Here is a 22,109-nt window from a genome sequence, read left to right as displayed (position 1 = left end):
TTCATTTATTTGGTATTTCTCTTGATGTTCTGTTGTATTATGCGGGAAAATTGGGCATTTTGTTGCAAAATATCCAATTTTCCCGCAGGAGTAGCAAGTTTTCCCTAAAACTAAACATGCATTAGTGTGCGGTAATTCAGTTCCGCATCGATTAAAAAAAATTTTCAGCGACATTTATAATCTCATGTGGTTCTTTACTAATTAGTTTTAAGTTTGTTTTCTTGACTGTATTTTCTTCGCTTTGTTTATTCGTTTCTTTCTCCAGTTCTTCTATTTGATTGTCTATCAATTTGAATATGTTTGCAGTAGTTAACAAATCTTGTAAAGTTTTGTTAGGATTTTGAAAACTGTATTTACGAAGTTTTGAAATGATTGTACTAAGCTCAATTTGTTGTTTAATTTCTTTATCTTTATCGAACGAAAAACTGCTGAGTGGTTTCATCTGTATGTTGAGCCATTTTACGGAAGATATAAGTTTCATAGCTCGGTTTTACTTGGGGTTTGAAGTGTTCATTAAAAGCTTCGACAGGTTGCTGGTATGTGATCAGCGTATCTTGCGGTACAATGTTTTCTTAAATTTCGTAATTAATAGAGTATTATAAAGAGTATTATAAGTTGCTTGCTGAATTCTAAGCAAGTTTTACCTGATAGGGAGAAAGTGCTAATTTTACCTTGGATTACGTAACTGGTAATATGTTTATCTTAAAGCGGGTCGTATTTATCTAGTCATTCTAAAAAGCCAAGAAAATTTAAGTTATGACATGATCCAATTTCTGGTCTGATCCACGAAATGCTAATTTTCTGATGTGTCATGCGTAGAAAGAAAAAAATCATTAGATTTTTGTTTATAAGTCTACCTCCAATTAAAGTAAGAAGTAACAAAAGTTTCTGCTTATCATCTGTAATTTTGAGTGAATTGCAAAGTAACTCGAATTGTTTAATGTTTCCAGCTAGAAAATAACTCGCATCTTCCATACGTGATCATGGTGGAAAGTTTGGTAGATTTTTCTTTTACAAAATTACATTAACATAAATATAGTTTTCTTAAGATCTCCATCGCGGAGCACATTCTTACATTATTATTGAAAGATACGCCTAAATGGGATTTTTCCTGATAGGTATGGTATATTATATCTCGTTTGTGTTCTTTTGCTTGAATGTTGATGCTAACTCATTTAGCCATGCACCCCAAAAACCACATTAACTAACTTGGCTATAATTTCTTAACTGTTAAGAATTATAGCCTGATTTTTTGAAGAACACCTGAAATGTACTACAAAAACCACATCATATGCACCCCAAAAACCAAGTTGGTTTTTTAATGATTTTTGAACAGATCTGAAAAAGTTTAATAAAACATTTATATAGTTTACTCTAAGTTTAATAAAATATTTATATAGTTTACTCTAAGTTTCTATATGTCATCTATAAAATAAGTTTAATTTTTTATTTTAATTTATTGTGGAAATACTGCCGTTGAAGCATGTTATGTTTTTTTGTTTTTTCATAATTTTAGAGGTATGTTTTTTATATTTAAAGTATTTAGTAATAGTAATTAAAATAAAACTAACATCTCCGTTACATTTACATATGAACAAAGTAAGAAATCTTTGTACAAAAGCTGATGGCAGAGTTGCCAGAAAACATACTAATGAAAGAAATAAGCAACTAGAAGATGCTATAAATTGGAGCAAAGAAATGAATGGGAGGGAACAAGCCGCATTAAAGATTGGTATGTTTCCTCTTATTAAAGATTGAGAGACAATAAACAGGCGGTTAGATGGAAAAGTGATTAATGGACGAGAAAGAAGTTATTGTGCTATACTTACAGAAGATGAAAAGGCATGTATTGCTTGTTTTATAAAAATCAAAAACAGGTCTTTAAAAACATTAATAAACAGGAAGTAACCAAGTTAATTCTAAATGTGCTACGTATTGGTCATCACACTAATACAAAAATGAAAGGTGGAAGGAAGTTTCACAAATTATCATTAAAAGCTCGAGCTGCACTGGAAAAAGGAAAGTAAGTTGGAATAAAATCATTAAACCTACAACGATCCATTGAAATCTAAATAGGGTAATCAGAATCATCTTTATATCTAAATATCCTTTTCTTAAATCTTACAATTTTTTTATATAACGGTACTCTTTTATAGATTGAGTTGATCATTTTGGCTCCGCTTCAATGCTAAACATAGCAGTCTTACCATCAAGCAACTAGGAAGAGTGTCTATAAGCCGTGCATTGAATTGTTCAAGGGAAATGGCATGCAATCATTTAGGTATCAGTTTGAAAATTTTCATAAATAAGTGTTAATATACTTTTTTAAATATACTTATTTCCATGTAATATATATTTCAGATTCCATTGCTAAAGAACTAGTAGAAGTTGGTGTTATGGTTATAAAGAGAAAATTGAAGCTGGGGTTTGGAATGGCAGTTGATACTAGTCGAATATTTAATTGTGATGAAACATCCCAATTTATTAACTATGGGGTTGATGGTACCAATACTGGATTATTTTATGCTGGCAAAGGGGATGTATGTCAAAGAATGTATAGAGAAAACAGAGAATGTGTCACAATTCAACCATTTGTTTCTTTTTTAGGTATGCAATAATATACGTGGTTCAAGATAATGTTTAATATTTTAAAAGTTTTCCTCTACTTAAAATGCAATTGGTTTGATTTCTGTAATTAGTATATAAAAGATAAGTTAACTAGATTGGATTTGCAAATTTAGTCCAAAAAACACTATTTTATAGCAATTATTCTTGAAAATTCCAAAAAAATTATAAAAATTTTCAAACTTACAACATTTGTAAAAAAATTTATAGATAATTATACTTGCTTATAATGGTTTTTAATTTTAATTTCTTATTTTAAGGCGATATATGTATATGCCAGGTGATATTTATATGCACTGGTATTACAAGCAGTAAATAAAATTCCACATTTGTTGGTCACGACATCTGAAAATGGAGTATTAAACCGTCAATCGTTTTTGACAGCATTGAATGTATTTGATGTCTACTTAAATAAAAAAAATCTTAAGTGGCCTGTCATCTTATTATCAGATGAACACAGCTCAAGACTAGACTTCGATGCTTCATCTTTTCTTGAGTTAAAAAAAATTTGTCTACTTGTCACTCCACTAGACACAACAGGTGTTACTCAACTTCTTGACCAAGTAAATAAGAACATTCATAGCGAATATTTTAATGATAATTGTATAAATTTAGTGAAAATATAATGAAAAAGATTGATTCTGGTTAATTTTTTATTAATGCGCCTAAAAAACAACACGTTGAATGGTACATTTTAAAAGTTTTCCTTTACTTAAAATGCAATTGGTTTGATTTCTGTATTTAGTATATAAAAGATAAGTTAACTAGATTGGATTTGCAAATTTAGTCCAAAAAACACTATTTTATAGCAATTATTCTTAAAAATTCCAAAAAAATTATAAAAATTTTCAAACTTTTGTAAAAACGTTTCAAACGTTTGTAAAAAATTTCCCTATATTGTTATCTTTTATTTTAATTGTTGCCGGAACATTCATGTATCAAAAAATATTTCTTTTATGGTTTTAACATAGATTTAAATGTTAATAGCAATATAACTGACCACGCTGTTTTTGGGGTGCATTCACCTGTAAACAGAATTTCTTAAATTTAAACAAAACAAATTTAATGATCAGGATCACCTGGACCGAAATTCAAAAATAATCGAAATGAAATTCATTTTTACTGTTTTAAATATTTCTTAACCTACACGATACTCAGCACAAAAACGTACCTACGTAAATTAAAAACGCACTATACAAATATTTATTTCGCTAAACGTCGCTAAAAATTTCGATTTGTTTGCTAAAATAAATTTCTCCAGGAGAACAAAAGAAAAAAACCAATACAAGTTTAAAATTCTCCCACAATCGGTAAGTTTATTTATACACATTTATAAACAGATATCTAGTCGTTAAAAAAGATTTAATATCGTTTTAAATATCCGTGCGCAGATATTTAGCCATACTTGCCAATGAATATGAAAAAACACAAATAAAAGTATCTAATGTGCCTCTTCGTCAACTGATTCTTTAGTCACTTCCTTTTCCATTTCAACTTCAGGAGCTTCGGTTAAAACCTCAGTATCGGTTATTTTGGGATTTACAACTTCATCTTCGCTGTGACTAATACTAGACTCGACTTTTACTGGTTCAGTTTCCATGGTGACTTCAGATTCATTAACAGGTGTAAGTTCTGTTGCAATATCTACCGGTTTGGAGTCTTCTGGAGTAGCTTCCATTACAACATCCTCTACTTTAACAGGAGTAGATTCCTCTGAGGTTTCAACAACCTTATCTGTAGAAGTTTCAGTTACAATTTCGACAGGCTTATCTGATGTGTCACCATTTATATCCGAAGGAGTGCTTTCTACTTCGTCATCAAACTGTATCTCATCTTTAATTTCATACACCTCAACTTCATTTTCTAAAAAATCATTTATTAGATTTAAATGCTGCAAAATTGTTTACTAGTCAATAAAATATTCAGTCGCATCTTTTCATGCATACATTTTACAGTGAACTAGTCTTTATAAATTCAGTATCGTAAAAAAGTTTTATGAAATTTTTAATCACTTTTTTTTCAAGTTATATAAATGTTTAACTAATTTTTTTATTTGACAAAAGTTTTATTTAAAATCAGCTTTTTATAAATAAAAAAATAAACCACTTGAAATAAAATAGACTAAAGATATATATCTAAATAATGAGCAAACTTATCAAAAATTATAAGTAAAATTATCAAAAACTATAAGCAAATTTATAAGTTTAACTACTTGACATCAGTATTATTTAGTAAATTCTTTCAAACCTGTTACAAAACTTTTATTTTTAAATATAGAATTTTTTTAAATGAATTTGAAATAAGCATTAAATTTAAATATGAATAGAAAAAAATTGAAATTTTTTCATTTTATAGGGTGAATTTTAAGTAACTTTAATCATCATGACAGTATTGATGAAAGCAATCAAGAGTTGGTTTCAAACACTTTGTATTTTGAATGAATAAATCTATAAATTAATGCAGTGATTAATTTACTAAATAATTTAAACATAATTTAAAAGTGAATTTGATGGTAGGGTGAATGTCGTTGATGAGTACTTGACCATTAGGAGTTCTTCTCTGGAGCCTGTAAAAATGAAAAACATCTTATCAATGAAACGTTTGTATAATAAAATGATGTGTGGAAACTGTTGAGTAATAATAGTACTATGTTAGTATCATGGATTTATCATTATATTAATAGATATGATGTTGGGCATTTATGAGGTAGATTGTACTTGGATGTCTTGTTAATGTAAAACTTAACTGCTTCAATGCCGATGACATCTGCTGCAAGGAACATGAAGTCTGTGGGAAAGTGCTAGTCATATCAAAGAGCCCATGGTGGATTAGACACATGGATGGAGAATCTCTGATGCAAGAATTCAGCAGAGAATGTCCTGGGAATTAGGGTCGTTTTGTGAGAGACCAGTATTAAGAGCTGTTATGACAATGTAGTCATAGACCAGGAATCCATGATGAATAAAATCTGTACAGAGAAAATTTTACCTATGACTCAAAGAGAAACCTCTCTAACCTATGCCATGGGTACTGACCCATGGCCACTCAGATTAGGTTCTGTTTGATGTTTAAGAAAGTTAGTGATTTTGATGATTGGCAATTTATCAACACCATCGTGTTGAAAAATTGGAAATCATCAAGTAATTACTTAAGGTAAGTCATCATGTCAATGTATGCTTATTGTATGTATGTATTATTTATGTATTATTAATGTATGTATTATTATGATGCAAAGAAAAAATAAAGATCTGGATAGTACACAAAAATGTACTCTAAATGTGAAAAATCAAATATAGAATGCTATAAACATATAAGTCATAAAATATAACAAGAAGCCGCAATAAAATAATTCACTTTCAACAATGCCCGTAATAGCCATTTTCATAAACGTAACACATAAAATGCTTTAAAAATGTTGAGAAAAAAATCAAATAATTTTTTTTTTTTTTAAATTAGAGTTTTCCACCTAATTTATATAACAAAAAAAAATTTATTCAAAAAATACAAGCCATTAAATAGTTAAATTATTGGAAAAATTTTTAAACTCAATTGCAAATTTCATAAGTTTAAAAAAAAAATGTACTTTTATATTTTAATATATATACAGTACTTCCAGAAAGTATTAATGCACTTGTAAATTTTTTATTATAGACAACTTAAAATCAATATAAATTGAAAAACTATGAGTTTGGAACTGTTGAAGACAAAAGTCCCTCAAGTCCTGTTGGTCAAAATTGCCTCAGACCTGAATACAGTAATGGGTGCACATCAAGTTAGCCATTCAACAATTAGCAACCTAATGAAGAACTAATTCATACCTTGCAACAAAGAAGCCACTACTAAGCATCAAAGACCCTCTCAAGTGAAGAAAATGGTGCAAAGAGAGCTGCATGGACTGTAGAGCAACAGAGAAAAGTAGTTTTCTCGGACGAGTCTAATTTTAAACTTATTAATTGCAAGAAAAGGGTTGTTGAGAGGAGATACAAAAACAAAAAAAATATTCATCGTTTTATCATGTCAAGAGTTCAAAGAGGAGGAGGTTTAATTGGCATTTGGGGCTGCTGGGTCTAGCAATGGCCTGATGCATCTTTACACTGATCGCCTTAATCAACATCAGTATAGAGAGATATTAAAAGATTATATAAGGCCTTCAATCAATGTTTTAAAGCTGACTCCAGCTGGCAATATCAACAAGATAACACTCCTTGCCACACAGCACACTTAATTTAGCAATATATAGAGGAAAAATAGTTGAATCTGATGCCTTGGCCTGCTTGCTCACCTGATTTAAATCCTATTAAAAATCTTTGGAGTTGGATGGACTGCAAATTACAAAAAAGCAAGCTCACTAACTTGGTGCAGCTCAAAATGCAAATACAAGCGCTGTGGAATACCATGCCACAAGATTTAATCAAAAAACTTTTTATGAAAATGACTCTACGCCGCCTCGAGTCTTGGCATGCCTTAAAAATAAAAGTGGTCCTATAAAATATCAAATTTTCTTAGAATCTTTGAAAAATTGTAATTGCGTTAATACTTTTACACACTTTTTTAAAATTGGTTTTATCACTCTGATTGTATTCTAATTAAATTCAAAATAATAATAAAGAAATACTCTTATATATTTGACAATTAGTAATTCTGTTTTATTTTATAAACAAGGTAAAAAAAATATATATATATATCAATCAGCCTTTTATTATTTTGAATTACACTAATTTGAAAGGGTAAAAAAAAATACGAATGCGCTAATACTTTCTGGAAGCACTGTATATTTAAAATAATGTTGTCTTTCTACATATTTTACAAAAAATGTTAAAGGTTAATCTGAGCAAAATTTTTTTTTAAAATTCAACAAATATTATCTTGTTATGAAATTAATTATTACAGTTTAGTTCAAAATCTTTAGTGAAAAGTTTTTCTTAGACAAATTTTTAAAGATTTCTTAAAACACACATAGACGCACATATTTGTTAGTGTTTCACCAAATTAAACTTTACCTGAAGATAAAGAGGGGGTTCAAAATTATTGTCTAAACTAATGTTTAAAGATAAGTTTTAGTGAGATCATTATCTGAGCCACCTGAAACTATAGGTAAGTGATAAGGGTTGTCTAGAAATTTATTTGATTAAAAGGTTGAGAAAAATAAAAATTTTTAGCTTTAGAGCTGGCAAGGTCAGTAGGACTTAAGCAAAGCCATTCAGTGTGGTGAGCATAAAGTCAACAATAATAACAATAGGCTGAAGGATAAAGAGGAAGGACTTGGTCAATTTGATCAGAAACAATATCAAAAAAAAAAACAAAAAAAAAAGCATAAAAAATGTGATTGAGCAAAGAAGAGGTAAGCGAAAGTACATGAAAGAATAGTAAGAGAATTCAAACCTGATTTTATGGCAAACAGATAAATTATAACATATGTCCAGCCCAGGCTATGCACATGACAATTCTAAAATTTACAAATCAAAAAATTAACACTAAGATTCGAAGATAAAACAGCAAGATTTAAATTAGTCTCACGATGAGCAAATAAGTCTGAAGTAAGAATCAACAGATGAAAAGTTTAAAAACTACAAATGTTTGTGATAAAAACAATTTAGTGGCAATGACAGTATTTTTAAATAAAATATTATATTTAATAATCTGAGAACTTGATTCAACTATAAATAGTCCATAACACCCTTAGCAAAAAGTTATTTGGTTGCCTCACTCACGCCAACCAGCTTAAAGTTACAAAGGGCTTCTTATTTGATCTTGACAATGCACACTAAAAGCACTAACAGGAACACCATCCATGCACACAATGGCATTTTTAATACTATGTTATTTTACATCTGTAAATGAAATCAACCTTGCTGAGAGCTACCACTGTTAGAGAAACCATACTACCAGCCGGTAGTATAAGATAAATATATTAAGAATAATAAAACTTTTAGAGCTATACCCTCATTATTCGATAACAGATGGGGTTGCATACTCAGTAATGATGAGGCAACAACCCTTGAGTAGAGTCAAGAAGATCCAAGATTCATTATTCATTATTAAACAATGTAATATACATTTACATCTACACCGGTTTGTTAAATAAAGAAGGGGTGCAAGGCTGGTTAACAGAAATTTATAAGGTTTATGAGGCCTTCTATAAGATAGTAGCCAGATGCAGTTAACATCTGGTCAAAATGACTATTTTTAAGATACTGTATGAAGCTATTACTTTAATAAGAGCTTTAAAACATAGGATATTTTAAATCAGAGTTAACTTTTCCTAGATTTTGCCCACAAGGTAGTAGGATATGATGCAGATTGTACTGGATTACATTACTAGTAGCAGGGTGATCTTGATGATCCTAATACCGACCTGACTATAAAACCTAGAACACATCACTAGAACATATTATAATTTATTTCAGTATTTTTAGAACATACTACTGAAGCATAATACTGGAACAATTTACTACAACAAATTACTGGAGCAACATATAATATTTGTTTCACTATATTTGTAATAAAAGTAAACACAAAAATATTTTAATAAACATAATCTCAGCACTCCAATTTTATAACACAGAACATAGTTTAATGTTAGTTTTTATTTATATTTAAAAAAATTTAACAAAAAAAATTTCTGTAAAGTGTTTTTTAAATGAAAAGAATTGGTCTTACCTCTTCTAGACTTTTTTGCTGGTCCTGAGCTATCAGATTTTCTTTTATCTTTTGACCTACTACTTCTAGAACTTTCTCTACTTTTAGCACTTTCTCTACTGACATCACGATGTCTTTTTCTGTCATCAACACGTTCACTGGATCTTGGTTGACGAGGTGGCTCAACTTTTTCAAATGCAAATGCTAAATATAGACCAGCAGCTTCCCATTCATCAGCAGATAAAGTACCAACACGCATATTTTTAGTAGCTTTTCTATCCATGTATTCAGAAGCATTTTTATACTGTCCAGCTTCTTCTGCTACTAGCTGCTTGTTAGATGGTGCAGGATAAACCTAATTAATAAAACATTAATTAGAATCCAAAATTGTTCTAAATCAGTAAAGCAAATTCAAAATTGATTCTAAAACTTATTTATTATATTTGATATTATACTTTTTGATGATACATGAAATCAGAAGATCTAAGAGCTTTACAAAAATATCAAAGTAAATTTTTCAATATAAAATCTCATTGCTGGTCTAAGAATTGATAAAAAAATGATAAAGAATTGAAGGACAGAAACTTAGGTGTGTATTACATATAATTAACAGAAACTTACATTAGTAAGCTAAATCTGTTTTTTTTTTTTTAAGTATTCAAGTTGTTTAAAATTGTTGTTTACATGTAAACATAGTATTATTAAATATTGATTATTATGATTAAAATGTTTAGAGGTATTTTATAAACAGGGGCTATTCTTAACCCTTTTTTGACAGCGCTGAATGTATTTGGGTGATGCCCAAATTCAGACATTAGACTATTATTTTTAAATACCTATATACAACGTTTCTGCCAAATGTCCTTAAAGCAGGTGCTGGTAGAAGGGGCGCTGCTCAAATTTTTTTTCCTAGAATAGCCCCTGATAAACTATAATTGTTTAAAGTATATTTTGACGAAACATACTTTAAATAATCATAGTTAATAAAATATTAAAAAAAAAAATTCAATTTAATAAGTTTTATACGATAATGATAGATTTAAAATGTTGGGTCAAATGCTAAGAGAATGTAAAAAATTAATAGATAATTTTGAGAACGTAGAAAAATCAATTTTTATTGGCGACGGTTAATTGCTAAAATAATATTTTGTGTAAAAAAATACTTTTACAACATTAATTAACTGAACAATTGATTTAGATATATGATAGATTAGATAGAGTTTAAAATATTTATAATATTTAATTATAAATACTTAATTGAAATTATAATTAATATATACCAAGTTTTATTTAAAATAAAACATGCCTGAAAACTTATAAAATTAGAAATTCTTTGAGTTTTTAACTTTTGTTCTGAAAAATACACAAATACTTTTATATATACTTGATATATATTAGCTATACTTGATAATTTTAATCGTATTTGTGTTCATGAAAAACATTCAAAAGCACAAATCATTCTTTTTTCCTTGTTGTTTAAAATAATTTTCATCCTTTGAATCACTGTTTTAAGATAACTTAGAATTTTGAATAGGAAAAAAAAAAATTTAATTAGTCTTATGGTGATTTCTTATGTTATAACATATACATATTCTTTATTTATTCAAAAAGCATAACTTATTTTTGATAATTAATAATAGATTCATTTTTTAACACGTTGAAAATTTTACGACCGCATAAAAAGGATTTCAACTTAAGGCACCATTTCAACTCATTGGTTACATAGCGATTAAATAATCTGGAGGTCTACAAAACAAGCAGTACTTAAATTTAAAACCAAATAGTTTTAACAATAAATTTTTTTAGTTTAAAAAAATTATTTAATTTTACTAATATTTCTTAATACTAAAAAATATGCAACACCGATATCTTTTAATTAATTTCAGGATCGCGATCGCTTAATTCAACTCTTGACGCGATTTTTTTTATAAATTTTTTATGTTAAAAGTTAATGTGGCATTAAATATCAAACTTTTTTGTATCGGCCTCAAAAATATTAAACAATCATTTTTTAGGCCAATAACAGATGATATTTGCATTTTATTATGCAAAAATACTAATACACTAGCACTCTAAGTTTAGCACTTCAAATCAGATAAATAATTTAGTTTGCGAAAGCATAAAGTAAATAAAAAATTATTTGTTAAGCATTTATAAGATATAGTAGATAAAAATTATTTTTTCCAAAAAAGTCCTTTTGAGATAAAAAGTTCAAGGCCCACGCAGGATTTCTTCATAGCCTTCAGGGCCAGGACACCACTGATTTTTTTTGCAGTTGTAAATTTACTTTTTTCCCTCTTAAATGTTTAGAAGATGATCAACCAGCCTTTCCATTAAATTCTTAGTAAATGCAGCTGCAATTAAAAACAAACTATTAGAATTTTAAAAAATTGTAGATTTTTCTGAGTTTTATTAAAAACAAACTTGGCAGTACTGAAAAAGGAATTTAATCAACTAAGAGCTTCAATGAGTTAGGTTATACTACTCACCTAAAAAAATTAAAAAGTAATTTGATCTATTAAGAAAGTAGAGAATTCTAATGTATTTGGATCAAAAAAATGTATAATGGGCGCATTTGTTTGAATTAGCCTTGTTTATAAACATTTATTTAAAGCAAATTTTAATGAAGCAAATAAGATTTCCTATATCACATTTATTCCATCAAGATTTACAAAATACCTTAGCAAATCTCTGAAGAGATTTAGAAACCATCAATTCAAACAATTCAAATTAATTACAAACATTACAATAAGCATAGGAGAGTGTTTTCAATCTCTTCCCTATTGGAAATTTCCCTCATATTCCATTAGGAATGACCCGGTAAAATTAAATTGAGAAAATCCCTCAATACAATCCCTAATACAATTGGTCCAGTAAATGTATGGAGAGCACAGAGGCTAGTTAAAACACTGAAGTAATAAACTAAGCTATTAATAAAAAAATTAAAAGATTTTTTATAGTTTGTTTGAAGTTGTTTTTTTCTCTTTTCTGTATAAGATTTTTCTTAATCTTTAAAAACAAAACCTTGCAAAAAATCAAACAAAAATTTAAAATCAATTCTTTGTTGAAGTTCGGGTTATTACATGGCTTTTGAAAGAATTACTTGTGTAGTTTTTTTTATAACACAAAATTACTTACTTTGAAACCCAATCTAATTGACCTGTAATTCAGTTAATTATAAATTTGTTTTTCTTTTATTCGCTAATAAACCGCCCTGAATCTGAAATTTTTCTTTAAGAAGATTAATTTGTAAAATTTGTCACTTTCTATATTTAATGCTAATGCCTCAGTCATTTGATTAGACTCAGAGAATCAAAATAAAACGGAGAGGGCAAACTTCGAAACTTCCCTCCTGTATATCATTGGATTATTTTTATCAATATTGCCCTAAAACACGATGAAACTTTTTTCATAAAAACTTTTACCACAAATATTAAATTCAGGGGCACCCGTTGCACCTATTTTTAGCTACCATTTACCAGGGATTAGCCAGGAATATTTTTTTAATCGTGTTTTGGCAATACTGGGAACATATTGAGAATACTGGGAACTTTTACAAAACATCGGAAAATTTAATTGCCATTTTACTTTTTAAATATATTAAAAAAAAAGATCATTGAATTATGGGAATTTAAAACTCAATGGGAACTCTGCAGTATATGTGGACCCATTAGGCTAGCTAACACCTTGTTTACTAAACTTTATTTATTTTGACATTAATAACAAAAAAACAGTTTAAAAAAGAATTTATCTAGAACAGAGATCATCTAGATCATATTTAAAAAACTAAAAACACTTTTTAAAAAAGTATAACCGGAAAAAGCAAGAATTTATTTCCCTCATATTAGTCTTGATTTAACTTTAAACTAGTAGCTTTCTCAATTTTTGTGAAAATTTTTTCTTTTTATGGGTAATGATTTGAAAAGTTCAAAAACATATATGTTGCAAAAATATTTAACTAAACTTGTATTTATGGAAGACTTTTTGGAAATTCAGAAAAACTAAAAGTTGAACAATATATCCGGAATTCTAGATATCTGGAAAAAGATAATCCCTGTTAAAAGGAAAATTAAACATATTTATTCAAAATCATACAAATATATAATTTATTATATATTTGTAATTAAATATAATTATTTACTTTAAAGTCGAACTTGATTTAAAAAAAAAATTATTTCAAACTGATATTAAATTGATTTAATGGATGATGACGTCTAAACTAATCAATTACTTACTTAGGGACTGTTTACACAAATCAACCTTCCCTAAACTTTCCAATCACTTCCTTACACTTTCTAATCACTTCTCATTGGGAAGTCAAAAGAATCTTTTTTTGGGGTAAATTCAATGAGGAAAGAAAGAAACTTCTTCAATGAGAAAGTAAAAGAAAAAAAAAGTTTCTTGTTTTGAAAATAAGGTCTTAACTAGCTTTTTTTTAAAAAATTTCATTTATTTAATTCGATTTCTTTTATACAGATAGCTGATTATATTTAGGGCTTTTTTTTATCACTCTTTATAACTAATGTAAACCTTAATTTTTTGACAAAAGGCTACTTCTTTCTCTCTTTTGAAAATAGTTAGCTTCAAGAAAAGCAGATTCTACTGTAACAGAAGCTGCTGGTATAACGCAATTCTTTCAAACTGCACTAGCTAACATAGGCAAACTTGATGAATTTTTTTCCCTCCAAAATTAACTAAAGCACTTACGAAATCTTCCTATCTATAAAAGTTTATTTCTCTGAGTATACGCTTATCTTCTACGCTTGTTGGAGTTACTTGAGAAACAAACTAGCCTATACTGCCAGCCAGCTTATCTGCTGCGGATTGTTTTGTTATGCTTTTCACTAGATTAGGTCTGAAATCAATTTGTTGGGTATTTTGCAAAAGAGGAAGGGTTGTATTTTTAAAGAAACTAACAAACTCATTTTCTGTACTTTTAATTTCTCCTGCACTTAACCATTATAAATTAAGTGGATGTAAATAAACTGCTTTCAACACGATTTTATTTTGTGTGTCTGTAATATTAGTCTTGCCAACTAAGTGATGGCTCAAGTTGCTAAATAGGAATTCTTTTAATGTTTTTTTTTTAAAAAACCACTATATTCAGTTTCAAGACTATGAAAGTCTGGGTGATCGAAAATTAATAAAATAGATATGACTTTCCAATAAGAAGTGATTGGAACATGTAGGGAAGCAAAGTCAAATTTAATTAATAGTAATAATATATTTTTTTAATATCATGTAAAAACCTAAAGAAAGTGACTCATTTTTAAATACTTTCCTCTTTCCAAAAGTTGGAACTCATTCAAATCTTATTAAAATTGTCTAAATGAAACAAATTAATTTTCACTATTAAAACTTGGATTATCTAAACACTTTCCGCCTTCTCAGAAGCAAAACAAAATAAAACATTAGAAATGTCCTTGATTCAATAAAAAAAATGGTGTGATTTACTTTATCCAATCAGCTACACTCATGAGCAGGGCTGACTAACTTGTTTGTGTTAATATGGAAAAAAATAGTCACCTGAGTGGAATCCTACTGAAATTAAGTGAGATCTCAGATATCCGGACTAGCCCTTTTGTCATGTAAACAAGTTTAATTTTTATAGGTAAATATTAAGCATGGATAGATCACGTTTAAGTGAGCCAGCCCATTTATATTAACATTTTATATGAGTTTAAAAGAACAAATTATACGAACATTTTATTAAGTTGATTGCTAAGTGGTAATTGCAGCGTTACAAAATCAGGCAGTCAGGGAATTAGTGACCTGGCTATTAATAAAATATATACACACACATATAAATGATCTTAAACACAAAGTGACAAAAAATGAAAAAAAAAAAGTTTGCAAAAATTAAAAAACAGAACTGAAGGATTTTACAAAAATCAACTTTGAAGTGATACTAATCTAATTTAAAATCTAATTCATTAATTTACAAGTATTATGATAGGCAAAGTAGTAATGAATACAGATTTTAAAAAAAACTTTATCATCCGAGTACGCATTTTCTTCAGACTTTAAATCACTAATATCTACATTGATCATGACTTGATCTTGACTTAAATAAGTGACTTATTTATTGAACTGGAAAAATGAACTAGAAAAATCAATCTTTATTTTTGATGAGTTTTGAGATACATACTTTGTGCTCATTTTATATTTTGTCATTTTTAATTGAGTTAATTCTTCATCTTCATTCATAACTTATTGTCACAACCAATACACACCAACAATGAAGTAATAAAAGAAAGATAGAAGAATTTTTTTTTAAAACCTCAAATAAACATCCATACTCTTGAAGTTTACTTGTTCTTTAATAAGTTCATTGGAAAAATGACATTTAATAAAAAACAAGAATTTCTACTTATTTCCAACATTTGACATATTGAACCTAAGAATAAAGTTACTAAATAGATAATCATGCCATTGCCATATGTTAGGTTTTCATTAACTAGTTCCATCTAAACCTTGTTAGCAAATGCAGTATCATCGAAACATAAAACTTGAGTTAATAAAAAAAGCGCTGAAAATAAGTGATAGGAGTACTGGCAGACATACTGGCATGTGTGAAATCATTGGCTAAACAGAGGACTAATAAACATATTTTTTTATGTTTGTAACTTGATAAAAACACATGCTATTTTTACAATTTTTTACATTGTTAAAAAAGTTTACATATAAATGCAATAAAAAATAGTTTAATAAAAAAAATGCTGAATGTGATTTTTTATTGGAAGCTTAAACACATATATAAAAAAAATATTTTTTGCAAAAAATGCTTCACAGAATTAATTTTAAAATATTTAGGAACACTTTTTTTTGATAAAAGCAAAACTTCAGTCTGATTGTAACATTTACAATTTTAGACGCCAAGCAAAACTTGAAAAATTTACTCCTTTGAAATATTATGTTTGTAATTATATGGCTATTGTAAAGGTTTAACAAAAGTAAGATTATTTACACAAGTTGTGTAAATATAACAAGTAATAATATTTTCAGAAGCAAAATTAGATATATTTTAAAACAATACCTCAAGTGCGCTCATTTTAGATAACAAACTGGAATACTCTTTTTCATGCTCCTTGAAAAGTTCATGGAAATTCTTTTTCCAAACCAGTTTCATGTTATATTTAGCCGCAATTCTGTGATTTTATAAGAAAACAATAAAAAATTTTAAATGGTAAATCAAAAAAAAAATCACAATTAATTATAATTTATATATCAGAATAGTTTATGATTGATATTATTAGAAAAATTACTTCTCAAAAGCAGGAAAGTAGACAAGAAATTCTGGGCAATCAACAACACCTTCTAAATGAAACATATATTTAGCTCCAAATAGTGGAAAATTATCTTTAGAATCCGGCTTGATGTTGTATACTGAGTTACCAAATGAATCGCTTTCCATTGATTTAATACGCTTTCTAGAAACGATTAACAGTTTTTAAAAATATGAACTGAAACTTGGGTTAATAAAGTTTTTAAGTAATTTCAACCACGGAGCAAATTCTTTTAAATGATCAAAACATCAAGTAATATAAAAAATATATATTTTATGTTTGTTTGTAAATTTCATTTGATCAAAAGCATTTTGCAAAGCCTAATAAAATATACATTTCTACTTACACTAACTTATGAGCATCTGGAGTTGTACCAACAAAATAACCTCCAGTACGAAGATTTTTGCATGCATTTTTGAACATCAGTTCTGCTTGAGAATAGGATTCAAATGAGTAATGAAAAGCAAATTGACAACTTGTTAAATCAAGTTTGATATCGGGATTCTTAAATTTTTCACATAAATTCTCCTGAAGATATAATTAATATATCATTAAAAATAATATTAAAAAGTAATTTTTACATAATAATCAAAACTTTTAAGGTCTTATTCTGCACTCTCTATATATAAATCCTTTTATTTAATAATTCAAAAATATACAATTGATAATATGAAGATATATCAATAAGAGGTGCTTTAAAAGACAAATAGAAAACTTTGACAGATTTTAACATCAAAGTGCCATGTTTGGGAGAACATAGCATTTTGATGATAAAGCACTATACAACTACACACCAGTATTGATGTAGTGCTTACTTTAAGTTTGATCTTTGCCATATACCTGCATTGCACTTAACTTGTTTCTCTGCATAGCAGCCTTGTTTGCCAAGGCATTTACACAGTTTACAGGCTTGGATAGGAATAGCGTGCAATTACACACTGTAACTGACCACACTTTTTCCCCTTAAAATTTAACCATGGCAGTTTTGATGTTTTAACAAATGCTATAAAAAAATTGTTATGTTATGAATAACTTTCAATTGCTGATCTTTCCTAAAGTTGTTATTCCACACAAAGGCTTTAAATAAAATAAAAATATACACATTTTGTTTAAATTAACAAATGTTATATTTAACTTTTTATTATGTAGGCATATATTTTTTATGATAAATTTAAATGTTTGAAATTATTTTTCCATGTTTTTCTGAAAATCTTATGAAAGATAATTTTTCAAGTTCCTTAAATTATGAATAAGTTAAATTAAATCTTCTGTTGCAATGGATAGATTTAATTGCTTTATTTTTTTTAATTTTTTATTTTACAGAGAATTGCTTAAAATGTTTTTTTTTTTCAACTTGACTAACTAATTAGAGCATAAAATGATTAAAAATTACTATTTAAATAGACAATGGTATTTTTTTTAAACAATTTTTTGGAAAAAAATGTTTATACAGTTAATATATATATATATTTATATATATATATATCACTTTTTAATAATTTAAAAAAAACTTGTTCATTCATTAAACAATCATTAGAAGTAATTTGTTAAAGCGTTTTGCATAACTTTAATAAAACATTTCAAAAGATAAGTTTGTAAAGTAATTTATTTTAAATGCAATAAAAAACGTAACTAAAAGAAATTTTTGCTTTGAGTTTAAGTTTTTTGAGCTTTATTTTAGTTTATATATATATTTATTTTTTCTGTAAGGGAACTTTTTTAAATTTTTTTCCTAGTTTAAGTTTAGCTAGCATTTCTTTTTTTTTTAGCGCATTTCTAAAATGTTTAAAATCATTTAAACAATCATGGTCAAGCTGTCAAAAAATAAAATCATTTGCATGGTCAGCAATAGTGCTTAATTGCATTCCTGTCCAAGCCTGAGTTTATAAATAACAATAAAATTTTGATTAAAATTACATAAATTAAATAAAACTCAATTATTCATCAAATATAAATAACCATATAAATTCTATAAAAATTCAAATTTCTAAATACTTTAGTGCAATCAGCAGCATAAAACTCTGTTGTAAATAATCGCTCTCTAGAATGGCGACTCCTTGATTCTTTTTCAAGTTTTGCATATCTTTCTTTACACTGATCAATTGATGTTGAAGCAATATCTGCCATAATGACATGATCAACATTAGCTTTTTGCCACTTTAACAAGTCACCCCCTTTACCACATGCTAAATCTAATATATTGATTTCATCAGAGAGACGTTTTCTTCTATAAATTAAAAATGATCCACCTATTATACTCTAATAAACCTCTATATATCATAAACATTAAGTTGACATTAAGTTTAACAGTAAGCTTATTAAAAAAATATTTCAAGATGGTCAGATAATAATAAAAAACAAAACAAAAAAACAGTAATAATAGAAAATTATAAAATCTCAATAAAATAAAATTCCAAAGCTTATAAGCATACTAAAAAATGGAATATATTATGATATTAACTAGAAATAATATTTTAAAATGTAATTTCAATTAGATTTTGAGCTTATGACCAATAAAGATAGTTAAACTAAAGATATTGCATAATACACAACACTATGAAATTGAAAATATTAATTGAACATAAGTTAATTCAGGTATTATTTTATAATAATAGCAAATATCATTACTATTTATAATTATAAACTTTGATTGAAAATATATTGGTTTTCTCTTGCACTTAACATTATTTAAGGGAATTTATAGATTTATAATTGTAAGATAATATATATAATACAATATGAAAAGATTAGTGTTTAACTGCAAGAGAAAAAGATTATACAAATATAAGTTTAAGAAAAGCTTTTATATAGAATGCTGTTAAATGGCGCTGTTACATAAAAATATATCAAACCTTTTAATTTTCCCCAAAAATTCTGTGATAATTACAGTTTTGACCCAATTATTAAAGTTACGCAGATGAAAAATACGACTTTCCTTGCGAGATTCTTTAGTACCAGCAGGTATATCATTGTAATGTTTAGCTACTGCATTTCCCACAGAATCTCCCTGTTAAATCAAATAGCACATACAAAATAGAAAAATTAAAAATACAATAATCACATATAGAGAAATAACACAAAATTGATTAAATGATCATTTGTTTCCTAAGTTTTTTATAATTTTGAATATTTTTTATAAAATTTTTTTTCCAATTTTGTTTAAAAAAATAAAAATTTAGTCTATAAAATTGCAATGTTCAAAAATGGCTTTTGTGTTATTTCAATTCCTTATAAAATTTATAAATCTTAGATATGAAGCAGAGCAGTTAAATCATTTATTTGGCCATTTCTATAGTGTTTTGCCTAAACCTTCGAAACTTCTTTGTCTTCTTTTGGCTTTTCTTCTGCGATCAAGCCATTTTCTTTTGGTTCTTCAATAGCCTTTGATTCAGAACTCTCTTCTACTGTAGGTGTCTCACTTGGTTTTTCATCTGGGACTGGAGTAGTTTCAGACTTTAGAACTATAAAATGAGTAAGTAACATAGAGAATTCTTAAATAAAATTGATTAAGAACTAGTTATGCACATGAAAAAAAATATATATACAAGTTTCATTTTGAATTCACATTATTTCCAGATAGGCTTTTAGCTTTAGAAAGCAGTCATTTGTCTGCTTTCTCCAAAAAGATACAGTATCAACTTCTTAACTGGAAATACTTTTACATATTTGGAAACAATAACGAAATATTTTTTTAAACTACTTTTAACTTTCTTTTTTTTTTATCCCGATTTAAAAAATTATATACTCTTACCTTGAACTTCTTCCTTCTCTTCTTCTTCTTGGCCAGAATTGCCATTCAAAACACAAGCATCTTCCTTAACTACTTCATCTTCCACTACTAATTCTTTGTCTTTTTTGTCTAAAACGACAGTATCTTTGGTATTAACATTCTCTTCAACATTCTCAATGACATTCTCTACATCGGCCATGTTTAACGCGCACAAGATACTGATAAATGTCACGTGATAAATCTTCGAGTTTCTGATAGAAAAACTTGAATATGGCGCGCCATCATAGCCATAAGAATTAAATTGCAAAACGAAAATTTGTTTGATACTGACGCCCTAAGACGCCAAAACTTGATTACCGTTAAATATTTAATATACAGAATGGGCTAATTGTAACCCTCGACAACTAATCCAGAAAATCTCATCAAAAATAATAATAAAAATAATGGTAATAATAATAGTTTTTATTATTCATACATTTAGAACAAGTTATTTCAAGTTTTCTAAAACAGTTCAGACATTATTCGATAACGTTATTCGATATTATTAATAGATATTCAAATTTGTTTACATTAGGATTTTTTTTCAGAAATTCGTTTTAAAAGCAGAAAAAAAAATTAAACTTAAGATTCGCGATATTTCATTTAATTTTACCCCCTGTCTCATAACCAACCCACGTTTCAATGTCATATCAGTTTATACACAGTAATAAAAGTTTAAACGGTTAATAAATATTTCACTGGTCAAAGTTTTGATGAATAACCTAATATGAAACCTAATAGAATTGGCAAAATAAGACATAGTTCACTGTTTATTTTTTCACTGTTTATTTCATGTCCATACTTAATATAGTTTCAGCATAAAATTCTGAATTATAATTTTTTTAATATTAAATTTATTAACGCAATATAAAAAAATCAATTTTATTCAATCCTCACGTGTTTTGATTAGCATGATTATAATAACTTCAATTTTTAGTTATAATGTTTTTTTTTTTTAGTTATATCTTTTTTTTAGTTATAATGTTAATAAAAATTTGATTTATTTGATTTGCTATAAAGCAGTTTCATTTTTTTTTTAATTTTTACTATTTTGCAATAATTCCAATGCTTTTTTTACTCTTTTAGTTTGATTCGCACAATAATTCCAATGTTTTTGCAACTTTTTTTAGTTTGATTTGTCAAATGCTTCCTTATTCATTATTCAAATGCTTCCAAACAACTTCCTTTTTTTTATTTAATCTTATAATCAGTGGTCGAAAAATGTTGGGATTGGTTTACGCTGGTTTTTCTCAATATGATTTTGTTTTTTCATCTAATATAGCGTGTAGGGTAGAGCCGGGGGCTAGTTGAACAATTTTTACTAAATCTAAAAAATATCATGAACGTTGCGTCAGATTTACATATTTTTTTTTTTACTATTTGAAAGATAATTTAACCTGCTTAACATTTGTTACAAAAATAGTTTTTGATTTTTTAAAAAGATATTGCCTAAAGTTTGAAATGAATTTTCATTTTTTATGAAATGAATTTTCATAAAGAAAAATATGTTAGCTAGAAATCCGTTCCATACTTGTTCGAAAACAATGCATAGAAACATTTAGCTTTGACTTTATTTAAAGATAACAATTTTATGTAATATGAGCATGCCCAAATTACCCAGTGTTTTTCATTGAAATTACCTATTTTAAAGTCTAAAATTGCAGTAGTTTTAATTGCTTTTGAATAAAAACAAATCATGGTGAACATTTATTATTTTAACAATACTAAATATCTTTTTGTAAATTAACTTCAAAAATTTTGTAAAATTTTTTGGTTTGAGTTGTCTTGTA

The 22,109-nt window shown here is 27.3% G+C and overlaps 1 protein-coding gene across 2 annotated transcripts; it reads right to left on the bottom strand.

Annotated features, from left to right (window-relative positions):
• Positions 1-3,914: 3,914 nt before the first annotated feature.
• LOC100212538 (mRNA cap guanine-N7 methyltransferase) lies at positions 3,915-20,847 on the bottom strand. 2 transcript variants are annotated; one of them, XM_065818849.1, is made up of 9 exons: positions 20,302-20,847; positions 19,860-20,011; positions 19,403-19,557; positions 18,546-18,777; positions 16,897-17,078; positions 16,530-16,694; positions 16,301-16,412; positions 9,286-9,619; positions 3,915-4,488 (listed from the first exon to the last, which is right to left on the bottom strand). In XM_065818849.1, the coding sequence occupies exons 1-9, from the start codon at positions 20,477-20,479 to the stop codon at positions 4,067-4,069; spliced, it is 1,932 nt and encodes a 643-aa protein (XP_065674921.1). In that variant the 5' UTR covers positions 20,480-20,847; the 3' UTR covers positions 3,915-4,066. The 2 variants fall into 2 exon arrangements, with proteins under 2 accessions (XP_065674921.1, XP_065674922.1); XM_065818850.1 differs by lacking the exon at positions 19,860-20,011 and having other exon boundaries at positions 20,302-20,514.
• Positions 20,848-22,109: the final 1,262 nt, after the last annotated feature.

The sequence above is a fragment of the Hydra vulgaris genome, chromosome 15, assembly GCF_038396675.1.
Source record: "Hydra vulgaris chromosome 15, alternate assembly HydraT2T_AEP".
Taxonomy (NCBI): domain Eukaryota; kingdom Metazoa; phylum Cnidaria; class Hydrozoa; order Anthoathecata; family Hydridae; genus Hydra; species Hydra vulgaris.
This window is presented reverse-complemented; position numbering and strand designations above follow the sequence as displayed.

Excerpts from the sequence above, each read along its gene's own strand:
- LOC100212538 (XM_065818849.1), bottom strand. The coding sequence starts at position 20,479 with ATGGCCGATGTAGAGAATGTCATTGAGAATGTTGAAGAGAATGTTAAT. Across the intron at positions 18,778-19,402 it reads TTTTTGGGGAAAATTAAAAG|AAGAAAACGTCTCTCTGATG; the intron begins GTTTGATATATT and ends TTTAATTTATAG. Across the intron at positions 17,079-18,545 it reads ATGCTGCTGATTGCACTAAA|GAGAATTTATGTGAAAAATT; the intron begins GTATTTAGAAAT and ends TTATATCTTCAG.